This window comes from Ctenocephalides felis, unplaced genomic scaffold, assembly GCF_003426905.1.
Source record: "Ctenocephalides felis isolate EL2017-DRISC unplaced genomic scaffold, ASM342690v1 CF-g0.4_SCAFFOLD_01886, whole genome shotgun sequence".
In the NCBI taxonomy this organism is placed as follows: domain Eukaryota; kingdom Metazoa; phylum Arthropoda; class Insecta; order Siphonaptera; family Pulicidae; genus Ctenocephalides; species Ctenocephalides felis.
Genome location: NW_020538040.1, coordinates 69,503,780 through 69,529,453, shown reverse-complemented (window position 1 = coordinate 69,529,453; position 25,674 = coordinate 69,503,780). Strand labels below are relative to the sequence as shown.

Below are 25,674 nucleotides of genomic sequence, written 5' to 3'. Positions count from 1 at the left end.
TTTTCATATAAAAAACTGTCAAAAGGCTATGTGGTTGCTGTACAGTCAGATGTTTTAGCAAACAAACGACCAGCTCACAATCCTTTCATAAGTGCATGTATGTGATGTGGCATAATTTTTGAATGAATGAATGAAGTTACATTTTATATGTTAAACTCCAGACTGCACAGCAAGTACATTGCATTTTGATAGTTTTAGTACCATTTTATATGCAAAACGCTACCTAATATAGCTTTACTATAACATTGGTCGGCACAGTCGGCCCCCTATTGTTCCGTTTTTAATACGGTATGTTAAAATATCGAGCAAATTAATATTGATATTGAAGATAGAAGACACATGCAAAAATAATCTGCAAATTATATAATTATTTTGGGAATCAACTATCTTACAGCGTCTTGAAGCCGTTCATCGCTAAATTCAGCTGCCACATTGTGTATGACTAAATTATCCTCATTGACTTCCCAAACATCAGCGTGTTGATCAGCAAATATTCGTAACAAAAAAGAAGCTTCGCGATGTGGTGCTCCACAATGGGGCAAAACTACGAAGTCTCCCGGTGGCAGTGCGAAGAATGACGCGACCTCACGCAACGGTTGAGCAGGAGCATAATCTAATGGAGCCTGAGAGCAAGTTTCTCTTATTAGATTAATAAAACAGGAAAACATACATCTTCAAAATATAAAAAGATCAAATAATAAAAGTAATAAAAATGAGTGACGCAAGTAAATGGATTGATTGAAGGTTGAAAACTTTTGTATATATTTTATTGATAGAGCGCACATAAAGTGACTTAAAATTTTCATGGGTATTTATATTACCTGTTCACAAATATATTGTGGAGTGAGTCTTGTAATTGCCGGCGGAGCTTCGTACAATGCAAAGCCAATATTCTGCAATGATCTAGAACCTTGGGATCCCAGATTTGAGCATTCATAGCGTTGTGCTACAGCCACTACTACATGGGCTTTTCCACAAGGAGCTCCAGCTGGCACACGCACTCGAAATTGCGGGTTCGTTGCAGTAGTTTCTGTTTTATAAAGAATATTAAAGTACATTTTCTAATGTTTTGAATTAATTTATTAACTTTCCGTACGGCAAGTTATAGTAATCGCAAAAAAATCGAAAATGAAAACTTTCATATATCTTTACGTTTCAAAGGTTTCTGAATATTTTGGCACGCCTTAAAAAAATGGATGTATGTGTATGTGTGTGTGTTTGTGTGTGTGTGTGTGCGGATACAAATTTTCGTCGACGATTTCGGGAACACGAATCAACCGATTTGCATAATTCAAAAAACATTCGATTCGTATTGAGAGACGTGCTGATTAGTTTTTGGCGAAGGCAGGTCTAGCCGTTCCGAAGATACGGGGCAAAAAGTGCCAAAAACGGTAACTCAGCTTTTAAGAAAACGGAGCGTCCGATTTTAATAATTCAAAAAACATTTTACTTGTATTGACAAGATGAAGAATTGATCAAATTTTCATGAAAGCAGGCCTAGCGGTTTCGGAGATCTATCAAAAAAAGTAAAAAAAAAATGCCATTTGGTGGTCAAAAATGATCATTAGACACATGCACATCAAATTATCAGATATTTTATACAGATTTTAACAATAAGTATAAATTTTGTTTACATTCCTATGGGTACCGTACCAATGTTTATCCGTTAGATAGCGGCGCTTACGAGCTTTGATATTCCGTCTCTATGCAGTTAAAGCAGTACGATTGCTTTGGAAAAAAGTTCAGAATTTCCAAAATATGTCAAAATAAAGAAAACATTTTTCTCAAAAAAAAAAAAAAAAATTTCGAAAAAAAAGTAATTTTTTGTCAAATTTCAAATTCAAAAATCTAATTTTCTCGAAGTAAATTTTTTCAAAAATGTTTCAAAATCGTTTTTAAAAAAGTAATAATTTTTGATACGGGAAGTTCCAGCAATTTGCCTTAAAGCACGATGCCATGCGCCTCACTAGTTTATTATAATATTATATTGATGAATATGCGAACATAAGTTTTCCTATTTATGGCAGGCTTTGATAAACTAGTTATAGTATCTCAAAAAAATATATTTGATTCGTTATATTATATCCTGATAAACGGTCTGTGAACTTTTGAAGTCCACAAAATTCATTAAAGTATCAAGCTTTTCAAAAATGGTTAAAATTGATTTATGAATATAAATTATAAATAAATCTAATGATAAGATCTCATAAAAGGACGTGAGTTGTCCTCGAGCTTATATATGAAATCGTTAAATAGTTAAATTTTTTATAACTAAGTTCGTTCGAATGAACTAAACGTTTTTCTATTGAATCTTGGTGGATTCTGCTGTTATGGTCGTTTTTCTTTTGTGTTCAATGGCAATAAATTGATTTGACCAAGATAGATTCCAAAGCAAGTACTCACAATGTAAATCAACTCCATAATAGAGTGTGCAGAATAAGATTGCATACAGGTATCGGACACACAAATCTATCAATAAAATAGAACGAATCGCCATGCTCAGTACAAAACAAATAGTCAAAATGACATTGTAACCATTAATAATAATTAATAATACTTAGTTTTAGTAATTAAATCAATTGCAAGTTGATATTATTTCCCCTTAGGGAAGAAGATTATTAACTAAATAATAAATCTTTATTTTGTGAATATATTGATTTTTATTTAAACGGAAAGATGTATCGTTATTAACCTGCATAATATTAACTCAATTTCATGAAAAATATCATATTATAATAATTTTTAAACAAACATATTATGTATACATATCTAAAACCAAATACAAATTAATTAAAATTTTTTCAGAAGCGTAGTAGATTTTTCTTGGCTGTTTGGTATTTTGTCTTCATTGGAAATATCGAATTTTTGAATTTCAATGACAATTCTCTGTCATTGAAACGTTGAAACTTCTTGTGTAGATGCTGTTATCTTATAGGATTTGGCTTTTTCAAAATAATACTTCTTTCCAGTTTTGTCTATTTATCTTCAATCTTTAATGGATTTTCATGGTTATTTCGATTCTATTCAAACTTTACACAATCAATTTTCACCAAGGTGGTTTTAATTTTATAAATTTCTCAAATCTTTTAAAATGTCACTATGTACACACTGAGTGCTCTTATTTACATGATATCTAGTGATGTTAAGGTATCTGCTTGTTATGTATTCAATAATAAAAAAGCTACCAATTGCTAACATGTTAATCAATAGCAATGGAAGTGTGGGTATGGTACATGTCTCATTAACATTAATATCATTTGACTGGTCTGCATAAGAAAATGACAGAAAGCCTTGTATCATGTTTGGATGCTTTCCATATTCCTCGAGATTGCGACAATCCGTATATAATTCACTTACATTCCATAGTTTAGCCATTGCCACCTCCAATAGGAATTGTTTACAAAGTATATCAAATATACTCGTAAGCGGCCAGTAGTGTTTTTGGATCCTTTTGGGCCAAATATGTAGGTGGTTAATGAATTTTAGAAGTGTCAAACAAATTATGAACATCGGTAAATAAAGTTCGCTTCTGTGCTTTGTCGAATTGGCGAGCATAAAATTTTTATAAAAGTACACAATTAAGTGAAACAAACTGTTCAGAAATGAAATCATTTTCATTTTAAATATATTTACTTGACTTGTGAAAATATCACGTACGGAAATTTTATTGAAACTAGCAATGTAATTTGAACGTATCTTTTGTTTTGTTTGACATTAGATATTTAGTATTATATTTATTACAATTTTGTTTAATGACAAAATTATGCAACATATTGAAGTAATGAAACTAATAATAATAATAAAGTTTTATAGGATGTATTATATTATATATAAATCATAAAAGTTTTTTTTAGCTATAATTATAACAAATTTCAACAATTTTTTGCAAAGTTATTTAACATCTTGTAGGGTAGGTATAGTAATCGCAAAAAAATCGAAAATAAAAATTTGTATATATCTTTCTTTCAAGGTTTCTTCGTGTGTTCGCATTCGAATTCGACAACGATTTCGTGAACACAGATCAACCAAATTTTATATTTCAAATAAAATTCGATTCGTATTGACGGGGATACTTTCTGATTTGTTTTTGGCAAAGGCAGGTTTCGAAGATATGGGGCAAAACGTGCCGAAAATGGTAATTCAGTTTTTGAGATAACGAAGCGTCCGATTTGAATGATTCAAAAAACTTTTTATTTGTATTAACGAAATGAAGAACTGATAATTTTTTTCAAAAGGCAAGTCTAGCAGTTTCAGAATCAAATGAAAAAAATATAAAATCGCCGTTTGGCGGTCAAAAATCATCATTAGACATATGCACATCAAATTATCAGATATTTCTTAGAGATTTAAATAATACGTATAAATTGTTTAATTTTTTATGGGTTCCGTATCAATGTTTATCCGTTAGGCGGCACTTACGCGCGTCTGCTTTTCGTCTCCTTACAGCTAACGCAGCGCGATTTGTTTGAAAAAAAAAGTTTAAAATGTCCAAATTATAAAAAAATAAAAAATTAAAAAAAAAAATTTATTCAAATATTTCAAAGTTTTCAAAAATCGAATTTTTTCCAAAGTTTTAAAAACATTAATTCTTGGTACAGGAAATTCCAGTAATTTGCCTTAAGGCTCTTAACTGGTTATTATTATGATAAGTTTTTGCTCGACAGCTTTTAATGCTATATAGGGAACACGGATGAAGGGATTTAAATAATTCGATTCGTATTGATAAGGAGACGTGCTGATTAGTTTTTGGCGAAGGCAGGTCTAGCCGTTACAAATATGGGGCAAAAAGTGCCAACAAGGATAACTCAGTTAAGAAAACGGAGCGTTCGGTTTGAATAATTCAAAAAACATTTTACTTGTATTAACAAGATGAAAAACTGATCAAATTTTCATGAAGACAGGTCTAGCGGTTTCGGAGATCTAGTAAAAAAATTAAAAAAAATGCCATCAAGCAGTCAAAAATGATCATTAGACATATGCACATCAAATTATTAGTTATTTATATTATTAGATATTTCGTCTCTATGCAATTAAAGCAGTACGATTGCTTTGAAAAAAGTTCAGAATTTCCAAAATATTTCAAAATAAATTTTTCTCCAAAAAGTCTTTTTTTTCAAAAAAAAGTAAATTTTTGTCAAAAATTTATAGTTTCTCAAAAATCTAATTTTTTCAGAGTAAATTTTTTTCAAAAATGTTAATCTTTAAAAAAAAAATTTGGTACGGGAAGTTCCAGCAATTTGCCTTAAGACACGAAGCCATGCGCCCCACTAGTTTGATGTAGATTTTTATTATCCCGTTAAGGCAGGTTGACAATATGTATTTCAATCGTACCAATGTATTTAGGGCCACCGCCCGCATTGAATCCCGCCCGCCACTGGCGCAGTGCAAGCGCAGCCCTCCAAGGAGCGCGAGCATGCAAGGCTGCTTCCAAAGCCCAATCATCAGGACCAACGTGTGCTAACCATACAGACGTGAAACGCGCACAAAAATCGGTCACAGACATCCTAGAAATCAATTATTGTAAAATATTCGTAGAATATTTAATTATAGTACATAATACATATTAAAGAGATAATTTTTATCCTCCACTTCCCAAAAAGCACACAACATATGGAAATTTTGATACTAATATAAAATGATTTAATGAAGTTTGAAAATGATATAATAAAGCTAAATGTAGTCCTAAAGTTTTGCTTGTTTCCGTGTGTTGATTCATAAAATTTAGACTTCCTAATTTTTATTTGGTATTGTTTACCCTTTGACACAAACGACAAAGATAAACAAATTTGTAATACCAAACGTTTGAATGGAATAATCAGATCAGGAGAGATCATTAAATTATGCGGTGAAAAAACAATTTCTCCTTCAAATTTGCCGTTTAAAAAGGCAGCTTTTATAACATAACAAAACTGTAATTCATATAACTTCATGCAGCAAATTATAAGCGATGTATTTGGTATTCAGTAAAAAAATTATTTATATACTTTACGATATAAATTACGATTTGTGTTTATTGTACACATTTGAAAAATAATTACCAAAATTCGCCGTCATGTTGTGGTCTCGGTGCCAATAATTCCTTATCACGTTGTGGCAGTGCTGACCATTCCCAACTACGCTCAGCCCAAGCTCCCAACCAACTACCTCGGCCCCAAGGTGATTGCAATCGTACTAACGCTGTGTCATGCTCAGCTGCAACTCAATGTTTTTGTTAATTATCAGAACAAACAAACAACTAATCTGATAAAGATACTCAAAAGTAAAAAATCTTATTCAAAATGCTCTGTTCCGGCTTTGATAAGGTTTGGTAGTCATCGAATTATAGTAATTAATTTTGTAAATTATACCAACAAAATTGTTTATAGTATTAGTTAAAAAAATAATTAAACAATCTTGTTTCAGAAGATTTATCGTATTTTTTTATTGTGCCAAGTAAAGAAATTTTCTTATGATTCTTACCTACGCTGTTCGATCTTAATGTTGCCGATCGCTCGCCATCCAAAACATAAAGACCAGGCTGATGAAAACCAGTGTAATTGCCGGCGGCTGCTGCAGCGCTGGCTGTGGAACTGCCATTTAATCCATTGTTATGACCGCCATTCGTAGCAGAAGGAGGTTCAGCAGCACGAACTCGCGCCAGTCCTGATACACAGTAAGGATGATCGGTCAACAAGCCACAGCGTGCAGCCGACTGACGCGTTCGATTCCTACTTGTTGTACCAATGCAGTCGCGTTCCTGTGGAACACAATGAAAATGTTCAAAAATATATACAAAAATTCACAGTTAGAAATGCATGTTTTAAAACTAATTAAACGTACTTAAGATATCTTCTAGCACAATAAAAATTGTTATTTATTTTTTTTTTTCAATTTTGTCTAGAGAAGTCTAGAGAGGACTCAATAAAGGACATGAAAAGAAGAAAGACGACAGGGAATGACTACATACCGGCAAAACTGCTGAAATAACTGGGCAACAATGGATTAATAAGAACTGACTGAATTGTTAAACTATCTATACCGAACGGGCGATTGGCGAAAGGACTTCCTGAATGTCGCGATGATAGCTCTTCACAAAAAAACAAGCAAGTGCAGCGGCCACAGAACGATCAGTTTGGCTTCAGGAAAGTTTCCTTCTAATAGCCTTATGAGACGACTCGAAAATAAGATAGAGCAGCTCATAAACGAAGACCAGTTTGGCTTCAGAAAAAGAATAGGCATCAAAGATGCCATTGGAATATTGAGAATAGGCAGACAGATGTCTCGACGTTAACCGCGACATTTGCTTCTACTTCATAGATTGGTAAAAAGCTTTTACTGAAATACACATATGTAAATTTTAAAATCTTTTCATATCGACTGAAGAGAGCGCAGGCTGTTCCAGAATCTGTATATCGGACAGATAGTGAAGAGTGAACCAGGAAGATACAAACAGCGTTGAAATAGGTAGAAAAGCGCGGCAAAGTAGAGTGGTGCTGAAAACAAATTGGGAAGATAAAATGGACGGACAAGGTAATAAATGAAGAAGTCCTGAAAAGAGTGGGCAAACAAGGACTCTACTGAGAACAATTCTGAAAAGAAAAGAAAACTGGATCGGACATATATATAGAAATATATAGAAAATGGAAAGACTGAAAGGATTGGAAAAAAGAAGAATGCAGATGATTGATGACTTGCGCGAGAAGAGAAAATACAGAGAACTGAAAGCCAAAGCACCAGACCAGTGGAAAGAACCAGAAGCACCAGAAGGAAGGATGTAGGCAGTGAAAAAAAATTCACAAAAGAGATTAATGGTAATAAAATAGTCATAGAAATAATAAACAAGGGAGGAGAAAGAAATCATTGCTCTCATATCACAGGCCCGCCTTTGGCAGACTCTTATTATCATTATTTAATTTATTTTAACTAATTTCTTCAAAAAATATTAACGTTTTAATTGTGTATGGTATATTTGAAAGCAAGGTACTACGCAAAGCCCAAGAGACAATTTCAAGATGCAGGATCCTATGTCACACTCAATATAATAATAAAAATCTACCAATAACCAGTATGACAAACACTGACTTATAATGTTTAGAAAATTATATACCCGTGATATATATATTATAATATATATTACCCGTGACCCATACAAAGCTGTAATAATTCGAGACATTTAAAATTACAGTGACCGTGAATATTTTGAAAAACATAGATGTACATGTATGTATGTACATATATGTACGTGTGTGTGCACATGTGCATGTGTATATGTGCGGATACAGTTTTTGAGCCAATGAATTATTCAAAAAACATTTCACTTGCATTACCAGAACAAAGAATTAATTAACTAACAATAAGATTGACATATCAGCTTCGATATATAAGCATCAAATGCACTTACGAATTTCACGAATAATAAAAATTATAATCCTGTTATTTTAAAAAATTGCTTATATAGTTTGAACAAAATCATTAATCTCGATATTAAATAATTGCTCAAATTAAATAATGTATTGTTGAATTGCATATAGTACTGCCTCTGAACTGGCAAAATTTATTATATTCTTACTGAAACTTTTATTGTTGAATATGATATCAATGAATTCAGATTAAATTTGGTGTATACCGTTAGTTAATAAAGTTGATCATTGTATATTTGGTGTACCGTGTTAATAGTTGCTACTAGCAGTGTTGATCTAGGAAGAGCACCTGCCAGCAATGGTCCTCCTGGTTGAACACACTGCACAACACATCCCGTCAGATCTTGCAATGCACGACCCAGCGAACCAGCTCGGAGAGCAGAATAACCACCATAAAGCCTTTAAAATCCATAAATCTTAATTAAACTATTAATATCAAAACTAAAACATGTAGTCATTTGATGTTTGATTACGAGTATGAAGCTCAGAGATATTTGAGAATCTTTATTATATTTTTGTTTTATACACCTAGTAAATTCTTCGCTGATCAAAACGCTTTTAATGTATAATCTTTGCTCATTGTTTTGTATAAATAGATCACAGATAAAGACATCAAAAAACAGATATTTATTACAAAAAAATCAGTATTTTAAAATTATGATTTAAATTTAATACATTTATATTCAGTAAACTCTTTGGTAAAATACACAGTTTTATGATAGATATTTCTAATATCAAACATTAGCAGTTCCGATTTGCATTGATAGTTTGTAATTGGTTCAAATTTAAGTAAAAATATTTTTAATTTTATTCTCTTACTTGTGATTTATAAAACTTACTTGGCGTAAGCTTTTTCCAGCAATGCCGCCCAGAAGACATCGGGTTGAGCTGAGTGCATTCTAGCTGGTTTTCCTGATCTGCATGCCAGACGATCGTCCACACATATCTCCACCCACGAACCCCATTGCCAGAAACGGAATCTTGTTAAAACCGCAATAATTAATTCATTATTTCAATATTGAAGATAAGATTTAGATATTATTTTTAGCGGTCCTAAAATTGTACTTATTTGCTGCAAACGAATTTATTTTTGTGTTTGATCTTTAAAAAAATGAATAAAAAATGCAAATATGTTATATTGTGTGAAAGAATTTTCAAATTCAAAATCTAAAAACTCATGTACAATGTAAAATGTTTCTGAATGCAGTTAGCTTTCTCTTTCATATCATACATATGGTGTTTCAAAATATTTGAAATTATTAAAATGAGCTATTTCTGAATTTTCAAGATGTAATTATACATTCTTGGAAATGTATTGTGACAACTTAATATTCGTAATAGTAATATGACCATATTTTTTATGTTAAAACCAGGAAAACAACTTATAGGTATTCTAATCCGAGATGAAGAAACGGGGGGCTTTATGTTAAATGACTTTAATATGATTTAAAATAACAAATACTATATAAGGACACAATAAAAAACAGTTTCTTTAAATGAATAAATTTTTCTTAATTTGTTAAAAACTATTACTCGATTATATGTTATAGTCTTCTTTTATCTATGATGTTATATTATATGTGTTTTTTCGCTTTTAGGCTTTATATAAAATCCTGTTCAATTTTCTTCATAATAAACTTATAATAAGTAATAATTAACACTTGCGCCACGCAGCCAATTAGTTTGTTTTTATAATTTTTGTAGTTTCCGTAAAATTTCAAATAAAAGTTCGAAACTTTTAGCGTGAGAGACTATTTTACCCAGCTTTAAATTTTGCATTCGCCAATTCTCTCATTCTTAACGTATATAGTTTCATTTAAGCATATTTTATATATCATATTTGAAATTTTTGAGTAGTTGTAGTTTTAGTAGTAGTTCGAAACCCCGAATCAATCCGGGACAAAAGATCAAAATACGGAACAAATCGTGCTTTTAGAAAAACCCGGGACACAAGGTGGCAATCCGGAACTGTCTCGGTATTATGATAAATATTAAAAATATTAAAAATGCAGCAAAGTGTACGATATATATATATCTGCTTCTACGCTTTCTATATGTTTGATCAAAACATGCCTAGAACTTAAATCTAGCAATAGTGTTTCTATCCTTTATAACCTGCTTGTCGCTATCTACTACATATCGCTTTAAAATGTCATGTGTTGCAAACCTTAATCGAAATTATTTGATTGCTTCAATTAATATCGTTCGAACGATTGGAAAATCAGATAATACACTTCTAGCGTAGGTATAAAATTCCATCACAGTTCGATCTAATTGTTAGAAATTAGAATCGGTATTATATTATATTTCAAATTTATACTTCTAATAATTTTTATTATATATTGTTTAAGTAATTTAAATTTCAATTACAAAAAAATAATACCATCAGCTTTAATTAGTGTTTTTTGTTATAACTTATTTTATATATATTTAATATTTTGATATATACTTATATTATATAATTATAACTTTTATCGGGTAGCATTTCAAATACGTCTTAATTTTCAAGCGCGTTTCATTGAAAATATATTTTTAATTTAAACATTTGTATAAAAATTGAAATCAGATCATGCATGCAAAGCTTTTTCATTAATACTCATATTTAATAGCGATCACAACTTCCAGTCTATGAGATATTTTGCTCGAACTTCTCCTTACGTCGTATTTTTAAGATGGTGACCAAGGGATAACAATCAATCCATATTAACTTTCCGTAGGGCAAGTTATAGTAATCCCAAAAAATCGAAAATGAAACTTTTTATATATCTTTACATTTCAAAACCTTCTGAACATTTTGGCATACCTTAGAAAAAATAGATGTATGTGTGAGTGTGCGTGTGTGTGTGCGTGTGTGTGTGTGCGGATACAAATTTTCGTCGACGATTTCGGGAACACGGATGAAGCGATTTGAATAATTCAAAAAACACTCGAATCATACTGATAAGGAGACGTGCTGATTAGTTTTTGGCGAAGGCAGGTCTAGCCGTTTCGAAGATGTGGGGCAAAAAAAACATTTTACTTGTATTAACAAGATAAAGAACTGATCAAATTTTCATGAAGGCAGGTCTAGCGGTTTCGGAGATCTAGTAAAAAAAGTAAAAAAAAGCCATTTGGCGGTCAAAAATGATCATTAGACATATGTACATCAAATTATCAGATATTTTATACAGATTTTAACAATAAGTATAAATTTTGTTTACATTCCTATGGGTTCCGTACCAATGATTATCCGTTATACGGCGACGTGGCGCTTACGCGCTTCGACATTTTGTCTCTATGCGATGCAGTACGATTGCTTTAAAAAAAAGTTCAGAGTTTCTAAAATATTTCAAAATAAATTTTTCTTCGGTCTTTTTTTTTCAAAAAAAAGTAAATTTTTGTCAAAAATTTATAGTTTCTCAAAAATCTAATTTTTTCAAAGTAATTTTTTTTCAAAAATGTTCGGGAAGTTCCAGCAATTTGCTTTAAGGCACGATGCCATGAGCTCCACTAGTTTGATTATTTTATTATTCAATTCGATGCAGCAATACCCGTGAAGGACTATTTGCATTGAAAAACATGTGAAGTTGCTTTCACGATGGATAATAAATAACACACCCATGATTTGCACTAGAAATTAATGCATATTATATACTAAAGCAAGCATTTTTCACCGAATCCGAAAAGGTTTGTTTAGAACACTGATTAGTGAAACCGCCGATAAGTTTACCCTTTTGCCAAATTCCCCTATACTTAATTTGTTTTTACCAGTGTCAATTCCTGTTAGTGAAGATTGTGCTAATTTCATTACTCACCTAAACATTCCACAATAGCCTTGTGCAGGATCAAAGCTTTGCCCAGGCGGGATGACTCTGTCCAGTAGGCGAGGTAACTGAGCCAGGACACCAATCGCCCCGAGTAAATTCGGATCCCCTGTCCCACCAGGATCAGGCAGTTCTCGTGCAGGCGGCACCATACCGGGTGGAACAGGTGTGCGAAATATCGGACGAGCACACAATTCCTGCGATTTGACAAATACACTGCTTCAATCAATACCTTACTAAATCAAGTATCATATTGTAAAGAGACGGATCATATTCGAAATTATGCATTTATTATTTTTTTTGAATTCAATTAATTTTTTGTATAATATTTGTTTTATTTAATTATTTTCAAAAGACAAATCAGTGCATTATATTTACCAAGCAATCGTTAAACACGCACAAAAGAATGCACATGTGCTTAGTTAACGTTTAATTAAATTACAGGTCACATACTCTAGAATTCCTGACAAAAGTATTATTATTGAAAACAGTGAGATTGTTACACAATATGGCAATATAAGTCATCTAAGCAGAAAACTTAAAATCTATGTGTCTATGTGACCTGCTCAAAATTATATTTAAAAAATGAACGATATTGTCTTACAAAGTTTTTGCAAATTCAAAGATTTCGATATATATATATATATATATATATATATATATATATATATATATATATATATATATGATCATAAACGATTCTTTTTAAATATTCGTACAAAGTTGTATGAAAAAGGAAATAAATGATAATAAAAGTATGATGTCTGCAAAATATATTAATATATTTTTAGAATTATACCGAGTTTCAATAAAATTGAAATTATAAAATTCGTCTAATTAATATAAAAAAATATCAAAAATGTAAATAGAAAAAAGCAAAAAAAATGTTGAAACAAATAATTTAAATAAATAGTGAACATAAAAGAATATCAATGCATAAGTTAGATTTTCTCATAATGCTTGATACTATAAATTATAATAATAAAAATCTTTCAACTTGTAACAAGATAACTTGTAATTAATTTATTAATTTTTTTGCATTTTAAAACTATAATATTTTAGATTATTACGGAGTTCAGTTACCTATATGTTAGAGAAACTAACGAGGAAAATCTCAGGTTTACTCTTCTAGGATTTTAGTCAAACTTCGTAAGGAAATAGAGTTGTTGGTCACATCAAACAGTTTAAAATCTCATACACATATAAAAAGCAGTTTAATAATAAAATTTAATCAAAGTTCTGAAAAATAGTTCTCGTATTGAATGAAATAAATTTTAATTAATTTTTATAATTAAAGCGATTTTCATAGACCTATAATATTTGAACTGTTCGGTTCACAATAAACCATTTCGGTGTTTATAGCTATTGTTTTTAAACTTATTTTTAATCCATGGGACTGTTGTGACACTCACCCTTTTCTTGTATGATCTGATTTTCTAATGAATCGATCGTATTTAATTAAGGACAGTATTTCAGTATTTTCATGTAGACAAATGTTAAAAAATACCATTTAATTTACTTTCTCCCAGCTAACTGGTAATTTAACAAAATTATTGTTGATAAAAAAGTGGCACAGCTGTACCCAGTCTCCACTAATGTATTTTGCTATTATTCTCCACATCTCCATATGGAATGAATAGAACGCTTTGCAAATTATTGGAACCGAAGTCAATTCATTCTATCCGAAACCAAAAAATTAATTTAAACATAATAATAATAATGAGTGCTCTGCCCTAGGGCAGGTCCGTGAGCTGAGTTAAACTCCAACTCGATTCAGGGAAGAAGTAGTGTGAGAGTTTTTCCCATTTCCATTTCACACCACAGTGCCCGAGATGGGCTTATTTTCAATTGGAAACATATTTTGATCTATATTTTCAATTGAAAATGGACATCGCTCTGCCCGATGTCAGGTTGCCAGAGCGGGGATCGAACGCGCGACCCTGTCCATACAAAGTCAACGCGTTAACGATCTTGGCTACAAACAATTTAAACATACATACACATTTTTGAATAAACGATAAATGGTCAATATTGAAGGTAAATTTAAAAGATGTAATTAATAACTTATAATATTGTACAACTCACATGAGGGCGCATCCACACAGTGGCCTTTCTCATCGCCAGCGTCGCCCGATTGTTGCCTGATATTTGGAACTGGGCGTCTTCGTGCAATGAGACAGGTGTCGCAAGCGCAGCAAGCCCATTGCTGTTTCGATACAAGGTACTTGAGCGAGTCCTGCGGAATATATCAGATATAATAGAATCTATTTAAAAAACGACATTTTTAACTTATTAGAATGATGACACAAAAACCAAATATCTGAATCTGAATAACTAAAACTTCTTAGAGGCGATCTGTTAAAATAACTTTTTTTTAACAATTTTTATATAAATTAAAGCTGAAGTCACAAAACTACATTTTTGCTTAAGAAGGTATTCTAGTGTAGAAATTTAAAAAAATACTTGCTTTTTTAAATAACTTTTAAAAAACTCGAAAATAATTTTTTTTTACATATTTTTACGTTTCAAAGATTTATGATTATTTTGGCATACCTTAGAAAAAATGGATTAAGAATTACCACTAGGATTAAGTTAAAAAGACCATTTTGTAACTACTTTTTTGAGCTTCTCAAATTTTCCAAAAACAGTAAAAATTAAAATTTGGGGATAATACTAATATCGCGACATCATTTAAAGTTTTTTTTTTAAGATTAATATTCTTTATTCATTTTGATTACTAAGAGAGTAGCAAACGTGGACATGGTCGCTACCAATTTTGGTGACCCCCGCTTCAACAACTGCTATTTGGCTCTACTAACAAAAATCCATATGATTTTTAGGACGTACCAAGCTTCAAACGATACCTGTCAAATTTTCATAACAATCCGAATATTAGTTTACAAGTTACTGAGGTTTAAGTGACGCTACTTTTGGGATTTTAAAAACTATGCGTTCAAAGCAATTGTGTGTGTTCACTTATTATTAAAGTTCAGTTATCTGGACTCTGCCAAATGAAGGCAAACGGTGGAGAAGTGGTTCGCCCATTTTAATCGTGCCATACAGACACTGGCGATGCTGAACGCTCTGGAAGGTCTATTGTGGTGGTTATACCGGTAAACATCGAAATAGTCCTGCCATTCATTTTCGAAAACCGAAAAGTAAAATGGCTTTTAGCTAACAGCCTAAAGATATCAATACAATGTAGTGAACATATCGTTCCGCGAATATTTGAATAGGAAAAAGCTCTGTGCCGCGAACTCACATTTGACCAAAAGCATAACGAGTTGATGATTAGTAAGGAAATTTGGAGTGTTAAGGATGATTAGTAAGGATATCGAAATAACACGATTATGAGTTTTTGCATCAATGTTACCATGGATGTGACTTGGATTCACCATTACAGCCGGAGTCGAATAGACAATCAGCCGAGGAGACTATAAACGATGAGGAAAAAAATGCAAACGATCAGCTGGCAAGATTATAGCGTCAGTTTTTTGGGATTCTCAAAGAATTATCTTTCCAAACCATTCATCAAGTCACAAATCCATGAAAACAGTGGCAAAAAACATTAATTAGAGTACTCTAAATCTGTTCCCTAGCGACAATATCATGTTCTCAGATCTCAAAAGAATGCTCGCTGTAAAAAAAGTTTTGCAAAATGCCGAATTTTGTGCCAAAGTACAAATCGTACTACAAAAATGGTTTCGAAAAGTTCGAAGTTCAATATAATCGATATAATATATATATATATATATATATATATATATATATATATATATCGTCCTCAAAGAAAACTATATTGAATAAAAAAAATGACAAGAAAATGTGTTATGTTGATTAGTTAGCCTCGAGACTTTACAGCCGATGTGTTATGTATTTCAAACAGTAAATATGTTTGCTCTATATGTAATGATTTTATTTCAAGAAACCAATCCAAACCAAAGCTTTTATGATAGTAGTAAAAACCGATAAATTTTATTTATTATTCGACCTAATAAACTGCATCATGTTGATTGAATAATATAGATATTATTCCGTAAAACCTATTTGAAACTAAAATTAAAACTAGTGGTATATGGCATCGCGCCTCAAGGCAAATTGCTGGAACTTACCGTACCGCAACGAAATGATCGAGAAATATTAAGTGTTTTCAAATAGATTTTTATAAATATTGTAACATTGTTTATTATTTATAAGAATTATATAAACTGAATTGCAAAGTTGAAATTATTTGTTTAAAGTATATTAGAACAGCATTAAAACTAAAATATGAATTATTTTCAATATACAAAAAAAATTTTTTTGAAAAAAAAATTTTAAAATATTTGAAACTTTGAAGAAATATTTGAAGCAATTATTTTCTTGAAACAATCAGAAAGTTCTTTGAATAATTCAAATCGGACGCTTAGTTCTCTCAAAAACTGCCATTTGTTTGTCTAGAACCTGCCTTTGCCAAAAACTTATCAGCACATCTCCCTATCAATAGAAATCATTCAAATCGGTTGAACGATTCAAATCGGTTGATCCGTACGCCCGAAAACGTGGACACACATCCATTTTTTCTGGGTATGCCAAAATATTCAGAAACGTCGAGAAATGCAAAAATTTTCATTTTCGATTTTCGGCCCATTACTATAACTATCCTACTGGAAGTTAATAGTGATTTTTTTTGGCTTCTGGCTGTATCTTTTTACCCCGACGCCAATAGGAGAAAAAAGTATCAGATGATAAATTTTATAAAAATAGCATAATATATTTCTACAATGATTCTGACCATTTTACTGAAGAAAATTCGATAGTTATTCGTTTGATATGTTTTTTTTTGTGATATAGTTGGTTTGGTTTTCACAGTATACGAGTAATTACTAAAGGTAATAATGAACCTTTGTAAAAATATATTAACCAATAATAATAAAAATAGTAATTTTAATGTCAAGCTGAATAATATCGCCACTATTTTGATGAGATCTATCTGTTGAGACTAATACCTGACATTCATAAAGGAGTACAACAAAATATGTAATACCTCAACATCGCTCGAGGCGTGCTCGGCTTAATATCAAAACATAATCCAGACTTTGGAAACTATTCTAAACTAAAACTTATAATGAAACTATTATAAATTTATATACATTAAATTGAATTCAAATAATTAATATTAAATACATACACGATCTGATCATTTTCGACTTGGTTACTCTGGTTTCTAATCAGTATCGTATTTTCATTTCAAATATTTTATCATGTTTTATGAAGAACTTCCAGTATCTGCTATTTTTATTTTCTTGACGTTTCAAATCCTACTCAAACCAAAGTGTGTTTGATAAAATTCGTTAAGGACTCTCGATGTTCGTTTTGCGAGATGTTTTCGCAAAAACTTCAAAATACACGTTTTGGAGAATTTAAAAACCGTTGGAAAGATATCATTTCAAAATCGTGTTGATTAATTTTTTATAAAGATTGGTTGCGTTGCCATTTTGTAATTAATTATTTATTTGTTTCATGATCGATAATTATGTTTTCTTTTAATTTAATCTATTAGTATTAATAATATGTGTGGTAGCATGCCTGCAACCAGTTTATTAGAACTTCCCGCTAAGCATATGTTACAAAGAAAATATGCCATAATTAATAAACAAATATAAATTTGCATTAAAAATGAATGAAAAGTAATTTCAAAAAAAAAATCTGTATTTGAGGATTCAATTATTCTTTGAAACTTTTCAGTTTAATATTTACTTTTAATAATAAAATTTTATTAAAAGAGTAGAGAACAATTTGAAATTGTAAGCATTGATAAAAAACACATTATATTGAATAATTATCATTTGCATTGAAATTCATTTATAATATTACTGCATAAAATCAAGCGCCTTAGATACTAGTCTCATATGTCAAGGTCTTCTCTCAATTCTTATATGCAATTCATATAGATCAAATATCAACTGTTTTTCAGAAAATCAATAGAATCACAACATTACTCAACTTAAAGTTGCGTTCATAAATACACTCTCTATTGTAAGTCGCCTTTCATCATTTCCCAACATACTATTTTCTTGAAGTACTCTATTATTTTTATAGAACTAAAATAGACAACTGTTTTAACTAAATATAACACTGTCCAAAAAATTTGTGATGTATAAGGCAGATTTTGTAATATTACACATTATATAAATAAGATCGCCTAGAACTTTCCATAGGGAAAGTTTTAGTAACCGCAAAAAAATCTAAATGAAAATTTTTATTTATCTTTACGTTTCAAAGGTTTCTGAACATTTTGACATACCTTAGAAAAAATGGATATATGTATGTGTGTGTGTGTGTTCATCTGTGTGCATGTGTGTGTGTGTAGTATGTGTGAATGTATACAATTTTTTCTCGACGTTTTGGAAGCAACGATTAACCGATGTGAATCATTCAAAAGGCATTCGATTCCTATTGATGGAAAGATGCCGATTAGTTTTTAGCAGAAGCAGCCCCAGGAGTTTCGAAGATACGGTGCAAAAAATGCAAAAAATGGTAATTCAGCTTTTGAGAGAACGGAAGGTCCGATTTAAATGATTCAGAAAAGATTTTATCAGTATTCATGGGATTAAAAACTGATCAAATTTTAAGGAAAGCAGATCCAGCGGTTTTGGACATCCAATAAAAAAAGTTAAAAACAAATGGCATTTGGCGGTCAAAAGTTTCAAAATTCAAAATTTCACCGTATGGAAAGTTCCAGCAATACTAGCCAGATTTTAACGTTGTGCTCTTATTTCCAGAGAGCTCAGGATGGGATTAGTTGCCATCCCCTGTCTTCTACATATAAAGCGGTATTTGTTTGCGTACGCGGTATAGGAATGTTCGCTTGTGAATTATAAAATAATCACGTATAGCCATGCATAAGCTATAAGATATATATAGGTACATTAGAGCGGTTGAGTGATTTAATAGTGTCTATCCCCTCATGCAAATGTTCCATATAAAATAGCCGACTCTGACAAAATCTATACCTGAAAGAGCAGATTATTTTCACACTCTTTCATCTTAGTTAGACAAAAATTCATATGGTTTAATATTAAGTACCAACTTTTCGTACATATGTATCATGACAACCTTTATGATCGTCATGCATTTCTCATATTTATATATTATTGATATTTATATTTCAGTAATTCAATGCATTAAAAGTGATACAATAAAAATGAAATCAAGTTCTGTTTCTAAGGCCGAAAAAGTAATTAGAAGAAGGAGTTGTATGAGTTGTCATTTTGAGTCTTCTCCGAGCAGTTCAATGATTTTCCTGCCTGATTCTTTTAGAAAGCCCACTGGTTATCCTCTTTCTTATAATGATGATTATGTTTGTTAACTTACTGCAACTATAACAGAAAGAGCTATTTTCATTCGGAAATATATTAAAATTTATATTTTTAAGTGAAAATGGATAATTCCGGTCGACAAGTCTAAGACTTCCTATATCATATTAATTTTGAACAGTACTTAGAACTAGAAGTGGTATGAGTTGTCATGTTGAGTCTTCTCCAAGCAACCGAATGATTTTCCTGTCTGATTTTAGAAAGCTTCCTAGTGGTTGTCATTTTTCTAATAGTGATGACATTTGTTAACTTACTACAGCAATACCAAAAAGTTGTATTCAAAAATATCATATGATATTTTTAAGTACAAATAGACTAGTCCGAATGGAGGGTCTTAGACTTCCTATATTATATGGCTTTTGAACTGTAATTGGAACTAGGAGTGGTATGAGTTGTCATGTGGAGTCATTTCCAAGCAACCCAATAATTATTCTTTTTCTAATAGTTATGATATTTGTTAAGATACTGCAGCTATACCAGGAAGAAATATTTTTACTCATAATCAGAAATATATTGGGATCTATATTTTCAAGTAAAAATGGACAAATCCGAATGGCGAGGTAAGACTTCCTATATTACATTGCTTTTAAACAGTACTTAAAACTAGGAGTTGTATGAGTTGTCATGTTGAATCTTGACCTAGCAATCTTATGATTTTTCTGTCTATTTTTTTAGAAAGCAACCACCCAATAGTTTTTTTTCATGTAGTGATATAAAAGGTATATAATAAGCAATATAAATGTGGTGCTGGAGGCGAATGGAGAAGATAAAGTGGACAGACAAAATTACAAATGAAGAAGTCCTGAAAAGAGTGGGTGAAGAAAGCACTCTACCGAGCACAATTCTAAAAAAAGGAAACTAGATCAGACCTCCTTTGCAAAAAAGTGCCTCCTGCACGACGTCGTCGGGGGTAAAATTTGAGAAACACAAAGAATGAGAAGAAGAAGAATGCAGACGATTGATGACTTACGCAAGAAGAAAAAATACAGAGAACTGAAAGCCGGAGAACAGAATCAAGAAGCATGGAAGCAGAAGTTTGGAAAGGAAAATCATAAAATAAAAAAATGGGGAGCGGGTGTAGTGGTAATGGGATGAATGGTAAGGAAATCATTTATTTGTGATGGCTATTACACCATGGATCTGCCTTCGGGCTGACTACCATTTATTATTTCTTATTATTATTATAGTGATAATTGACAACTTACTGCAGCAATACCAGAAAAGCTTTTTCCACTCCAAAATATATTATATTATCAGTATTGCTTAATCTTAAAATTACCGCGGCGATAGTAAAAATAACACAGACTTTTATTCTAGTGTATTATGCCATTTAGCACGAGATGATATAATTTTAGCATTTATCTAAAAATTTATGTCCCTATGAGCTGATATAAACTAGTAAGGATGAGTTATATTTACAGAAGATACTTTGCAAATAATGTAGCTTTTTACTTACATGGATAATGTTGACAAGTCTCTTTCCGAGTGATTTTGAAGTCTGACTCCGCCATCTGTAAATCGAACAAAAATTAAATAATCATACTAATTTTTATCATTTTTTTTAATTGTATCAACAGCAATCAGAACTCTTATACTACATGTTCTATAAACTGTTTGGTGAAGACTTATGACCTAACGTATTTTTATGAGAGGCAACCCATCGGTTTACATTAGTTCTTACGTCTAATAGTTATCATATGATTGAATGATGCAGCTATGTTCACGAAGGACGATTTCCACTTGAAATTATGTTGTGATCTATAACCCCAAGTGGAAATTTGACATCAAAGTTGCCTGATGTTGGGCTACAGTGGTAGCGGGAATCGAACCAGCAAACCCGGAACGAGTTGGTGCTATCCCACGTTCTAACCGATATCGTCACCGCTGACCCATATTATTTTTTAGTCGAGCAAATATTTATATTTAATTAAATTCTATTAATACACAAAATTACTACATAATTGGCATAAAAAATCTGTATTTAATTATATATGAACCATTCTAAATAAGCTTTCGAATATTATCGAGTATTAAGAGCCTAACTCGATAAAAACTCACCAACTCTCAACTTTCCTTAACTTTTTTCGCCATTAATTTACCATATCTTTGTCAATCACAGTAACAAAATCTGAAACATTTCTCCTCCCTCAAAATCGATCATCTAAAAATTGTATATATTAATTGAAATTTATTTACGTATTTCGAACTTTTATGTAAATTTATATATATGTAAAATAGACAATGACAAATAAAAATTGCAAAGCATCTCATCATACCTATTGAATAAAAAAACGCGTTGAATAAGAAAAAATAATTATCATGCTCTTAAAACAGATAGACAGTATTATTAGAATTTTATTATGTTTATTATTATTAAAATTATTTACTATATTACTATCAAATTTTAATCTTTTGAAGAATTTAAATCAAGAAATTAAGATAATCGCAAATTCTATACCATAGGTAATAATATAGGTATGTATGATGTGTATACATTATATACATACAGTATTTTTATCGCTTGTTTACAATATTGCACCTGCATAAATGGCAATGACAGAACGTGATTGACAATAAATAAGTATGATTCATAATAAATTATACACACCGAGCACATGCCACTTTTGTTTTCAAGAGTTCATATATGTTTAGTTCAAGTTGCTATTGTTATGTAATATAATTCGTCTGCGTTTCATTGATGAAGGTTTTGCGGGAGTATTTGCTCTTTCGCAATATCATAGAAAAAAATGTTGGAGTCATCTGGACGAACGAAATGACCCTATTCTTTTTCAAAAATCATAAATTCCGTAATATTATCAATACATAAATAAAGATGCATTGTTTAATTTTGAAAAGATTTTACCAAATAATTCATTAGTACATTTTGTACAGAGTTAACATTGTATACAACCTTGATCTGGTTTATCAGAAATAATCATTAGCATAAGAAAAATAAGTAATTATTTTACTTGTTTTTTATAATTTTTTTAGCTTAATTTACTGTTTTATTTGCTTGTCTCTACCACGTAGCTATGTTTTTTATTAAAACTCTCCTTCGATAACTCAGGTTGTTGGATTATAATTTAACCCTTGTAGCTGTGGACTGTATTAAACACTGATTTGTTTTGTATTTGTATGTATTTGTATGTATTTCACTAATTTGTCACTAAGATATATAGAAAGAAAATATATTAATTTATTATTTATTGAACATGTTGCTAAGCGGACTTTTCTTTTGGAAGTGAACAATTAGTCCCAAAAACTCTCCGCTACCCCCTCTACGAGAGGTAGCAACCATTCCGTGTAAAAGATTAATGCCATGAAGATTGTCACCTTTATGGCCAATATAATAAAACGAAAATACGTCCGAGCATATTATTTTTTAAAGTATTTTTTACTATTTTTTTATTTTTATTATTGTTTAAACCTTTGCCAGGGTAATGATTCAGTTCGTCCTTTTTACCCCATCCAGATGTAAGCTCTTATAGAGACTACATGAAAAAAACTGTTGAATCTAACTTAAAAATTACAATGCATTTTATAAAACAAATAAATAACGTATACTTAAAAGTTATATCAAGGTCTCGTAAACTAAACAATAGTACTAACATTTAAAGAAAATACATTTATTAGGGCTTTTTGAACATAGCCATTTATCTCCCAATACCGATGGCTTAAGCATCGAAGTGATGGCTGATTATACAACTTTTCCCTCTACTCTCAAATATGGTTGAGAAAAAATTCTTGCTGAATGTACTGTATATAGTTTGCTATGAACAATAAATCAAATAAAAAAAAGAAAAATTCTTAGGTTCACTGGTTTGTGATATCTGTGATGAATATGTTTACCCGCGGACCTTTAAACCCAGCTCTATATATAATTTTACATAACTCCATGTAATAAACTTGTGATTAAAATTTTATTGATCCATACGTTCTGGTCTACATCGAACAGACATTCAGACTGACCGACACATTTACAAACAACAATTTTTTATCTAATTAATTTAAATTTTTAATGAAATAAAAAGCAATGTACATAATGAAAATTAGTATTTGCCATGGGAGATTTGCACTAAATAACATACATAAGCTCTAATGCCATGATAATAAATAATTATTAATCATAATAATTAGACAATTGAATTGATGAATGAATTAACGAAATTTGAAAAATATGTAAGTGCAGTTAGCTGAATACAAAAACTAAAATTTTAAATTATATGTAATATTATATATAAAAAAAAGTTATAATCACATTATATAAATAAAATTGTAAATTCGATTTTTTTCTAAAAGTTTCGTTACACGTATTATCGTTAGTCTTGTAAATTATAATTTCCAGTTTTTTTAATGTTAGCTTTATGTAAATTTATTTAAATAATCGATAAAAATCAAAATTATTAATAAATTGAGTTCACTCGTAGGTAAAGCTTAAAGCGACGGTTACTGAATGAGAGATTCCGAGCAGCTTGATGTCAAGCAGTGATGAAAAGTGAAAATAGCTGGCATTGCCGCGTCAATAAAAAAAACCCTATTATAGAAATTGTAATAATATAAAATAAAATTTATCACAGCTATGTGGATTTTATAAAAACACCGACGTATTTTGTAGGCAATTTATAACAGCAGCTCATAGGACCGTAAAGTTCAGATCGCTGTTCAAATAAATTAAAATACAATAATAATATTAAATTATGTATGTAAATATGGATGTTTCCGAATTTGCTTTTAATTCATAATTGGTGCTAGAAGATGGTGAGACCAAGTATAAGTTTCTACTGAATACAAGTATAATAAAAAAATCTAGTAGATACAATTTTAAGAGAAAAACAATAATAATCAAAAAAGGTTTATTCATTCTTAAACGTACAAACAATATTTAATTACCTATTAATCACTTGAAACTTTGTAAACTTATTTTCAAAACTAAGTTGAAAATTTACATGTTTAGGAATAGTACAATGTAAAATAATTTTTAAGTAACAAATTAGCAATTATAATATAGAACAAGAATACTTTGTGTGAGAATGTTCGCGTATTATGTAAATATTTTCAACTTGTTATTGTAAATAGTTTGTGTATATTTGTTGTTTGGGTAAATGATGTTCATTTGTTGTTAATATTTTTTCCCACAGTACTAACAATATGTGATATCTTAACACCACATAACTCACATTACAAAGCTATTTAATTGTTAATTATTTATGAAAAATGTGTATATTACCACATATATGTAATCTCAATTTATTTACGAAATACAAAATAAATATGCATATATTTCAAAATTAGTAAAAATGATATAACTGGTAATAAAGAATTTGGATTAGCTATAGTTGCGTAGCTTTTCTATAAATCTAGCATTTTTGTACTCTGTGGAAGAATTGATTGAATATATTTTTATAACATTTATAATCAGATACAAATAAACAAATTTACAAGCAAATTTTAAGTATTGCTACAGGACACAAACTAATAGTATTAAAGATGCTTATGGAAGGTGCCTGCTTTAGAGACTTCAAAAAATCGCCTTTTTGAGGCATTTTTGGAGAAAAAAAAATTTTTTTGCACGTTTTATTGCTATATATTTCAACATTCTTCTCAAAAATTTTCATTAAAATTTATGACGGGTACAAGCAATTTGCCGATGCGCCACGAGCGTGCAGGTGTCATTTGGGGGAAAAGATGCAGGTCACAATTTTCATCCAAAACACAAAAAAACAAAAATATATATGTTCAATAGTATATATTCTAGTTAAACCTGAAAAAATTCTGAAAAAAGTGAGAAACTCATTAATTTTTCACAACTTAAAAAAATCATGTTTTTTTATATAAAATTTCCCTTTAAAAAGTGGGTTAATTATAACTTATTTAAGAATTTAGGTTCAACTAGAAGAGATTTGTTTCTGACATTATAGAAATATTTTTGGCTAATTTTGGAAGAAAATTTTGCAAAAAATATACGATTATTTAAGCCTCTAAATCAGGCTCCCCCTTCAAATTACAATCAAATATTTAACTAGTTGCAAATGGCATTATGCCTTCAGGCAAGTTGGAAAAACTTTAAAATAGATTTAATAATTGACATACGTGTGCTTGTATGTCTTAAAATTG

At 30.5% G+C, this 25,674-nt stretch overlaps 1 protein-coding gene across 2 annotated transcripts in view; it reads right to left on the bottom strand.

Annotated features, from left to right (window-relative positions):
- LOC113376574 (calpain 11-like) overlaps positions 1 to 25,674 on the bottom strand; it is a 56,652-nt gene that overhangs the window by 7,747 nt on the left and 23,231 nt on the right. Inside the window, exons 3-12 of one of the 2 annotated variants that reach the window (XM_026616539.1) lie at positions 21,017 to 21,071; positions 14,288 to 14,438; positions 12,194 to 12,399; positions 9,239 to 9,379; positions 8,645 to 8,798; positions 6,460 to 6,736; positions 6,039 to 6,192; positions 5,332 to 5,504; positions 822 to 1,030; positions 393 to 623 (exon numbers count right to left, since the gene is read on the bottom strand). In XM_026616539.1, coding sequence (XP_026472324.1) covers positions 393 to 623; positions 822 to 1,030; positions 5,332 to 5,504; positions 6,039 to 6,192; positions 6,460 to 6,736; positions 8,645 to 8,798; positions 9,239 to 9,379; positions 12,194 to 12,399; positions 14,288 to 14,438; positions 21,017 to 21,071 — 1,751 coding nt within the window. The remainder of the gene's footprint in view (positions 1 to 392; positions 624 to 821; positions 1,031 to 5,331; positions 5,505 to 6,038; positions 6,193 to 6,459; positions 6,737 to 8,644; positions 8,799 to 9,238; positions 9,380 to 12,193; positions 12,400 to 14,287; positions 14,439 to 21,016; positions 21,072 to 25,674) is intronic. The other variant, XM_026616540.1, reaches the window with a different exon arrangement.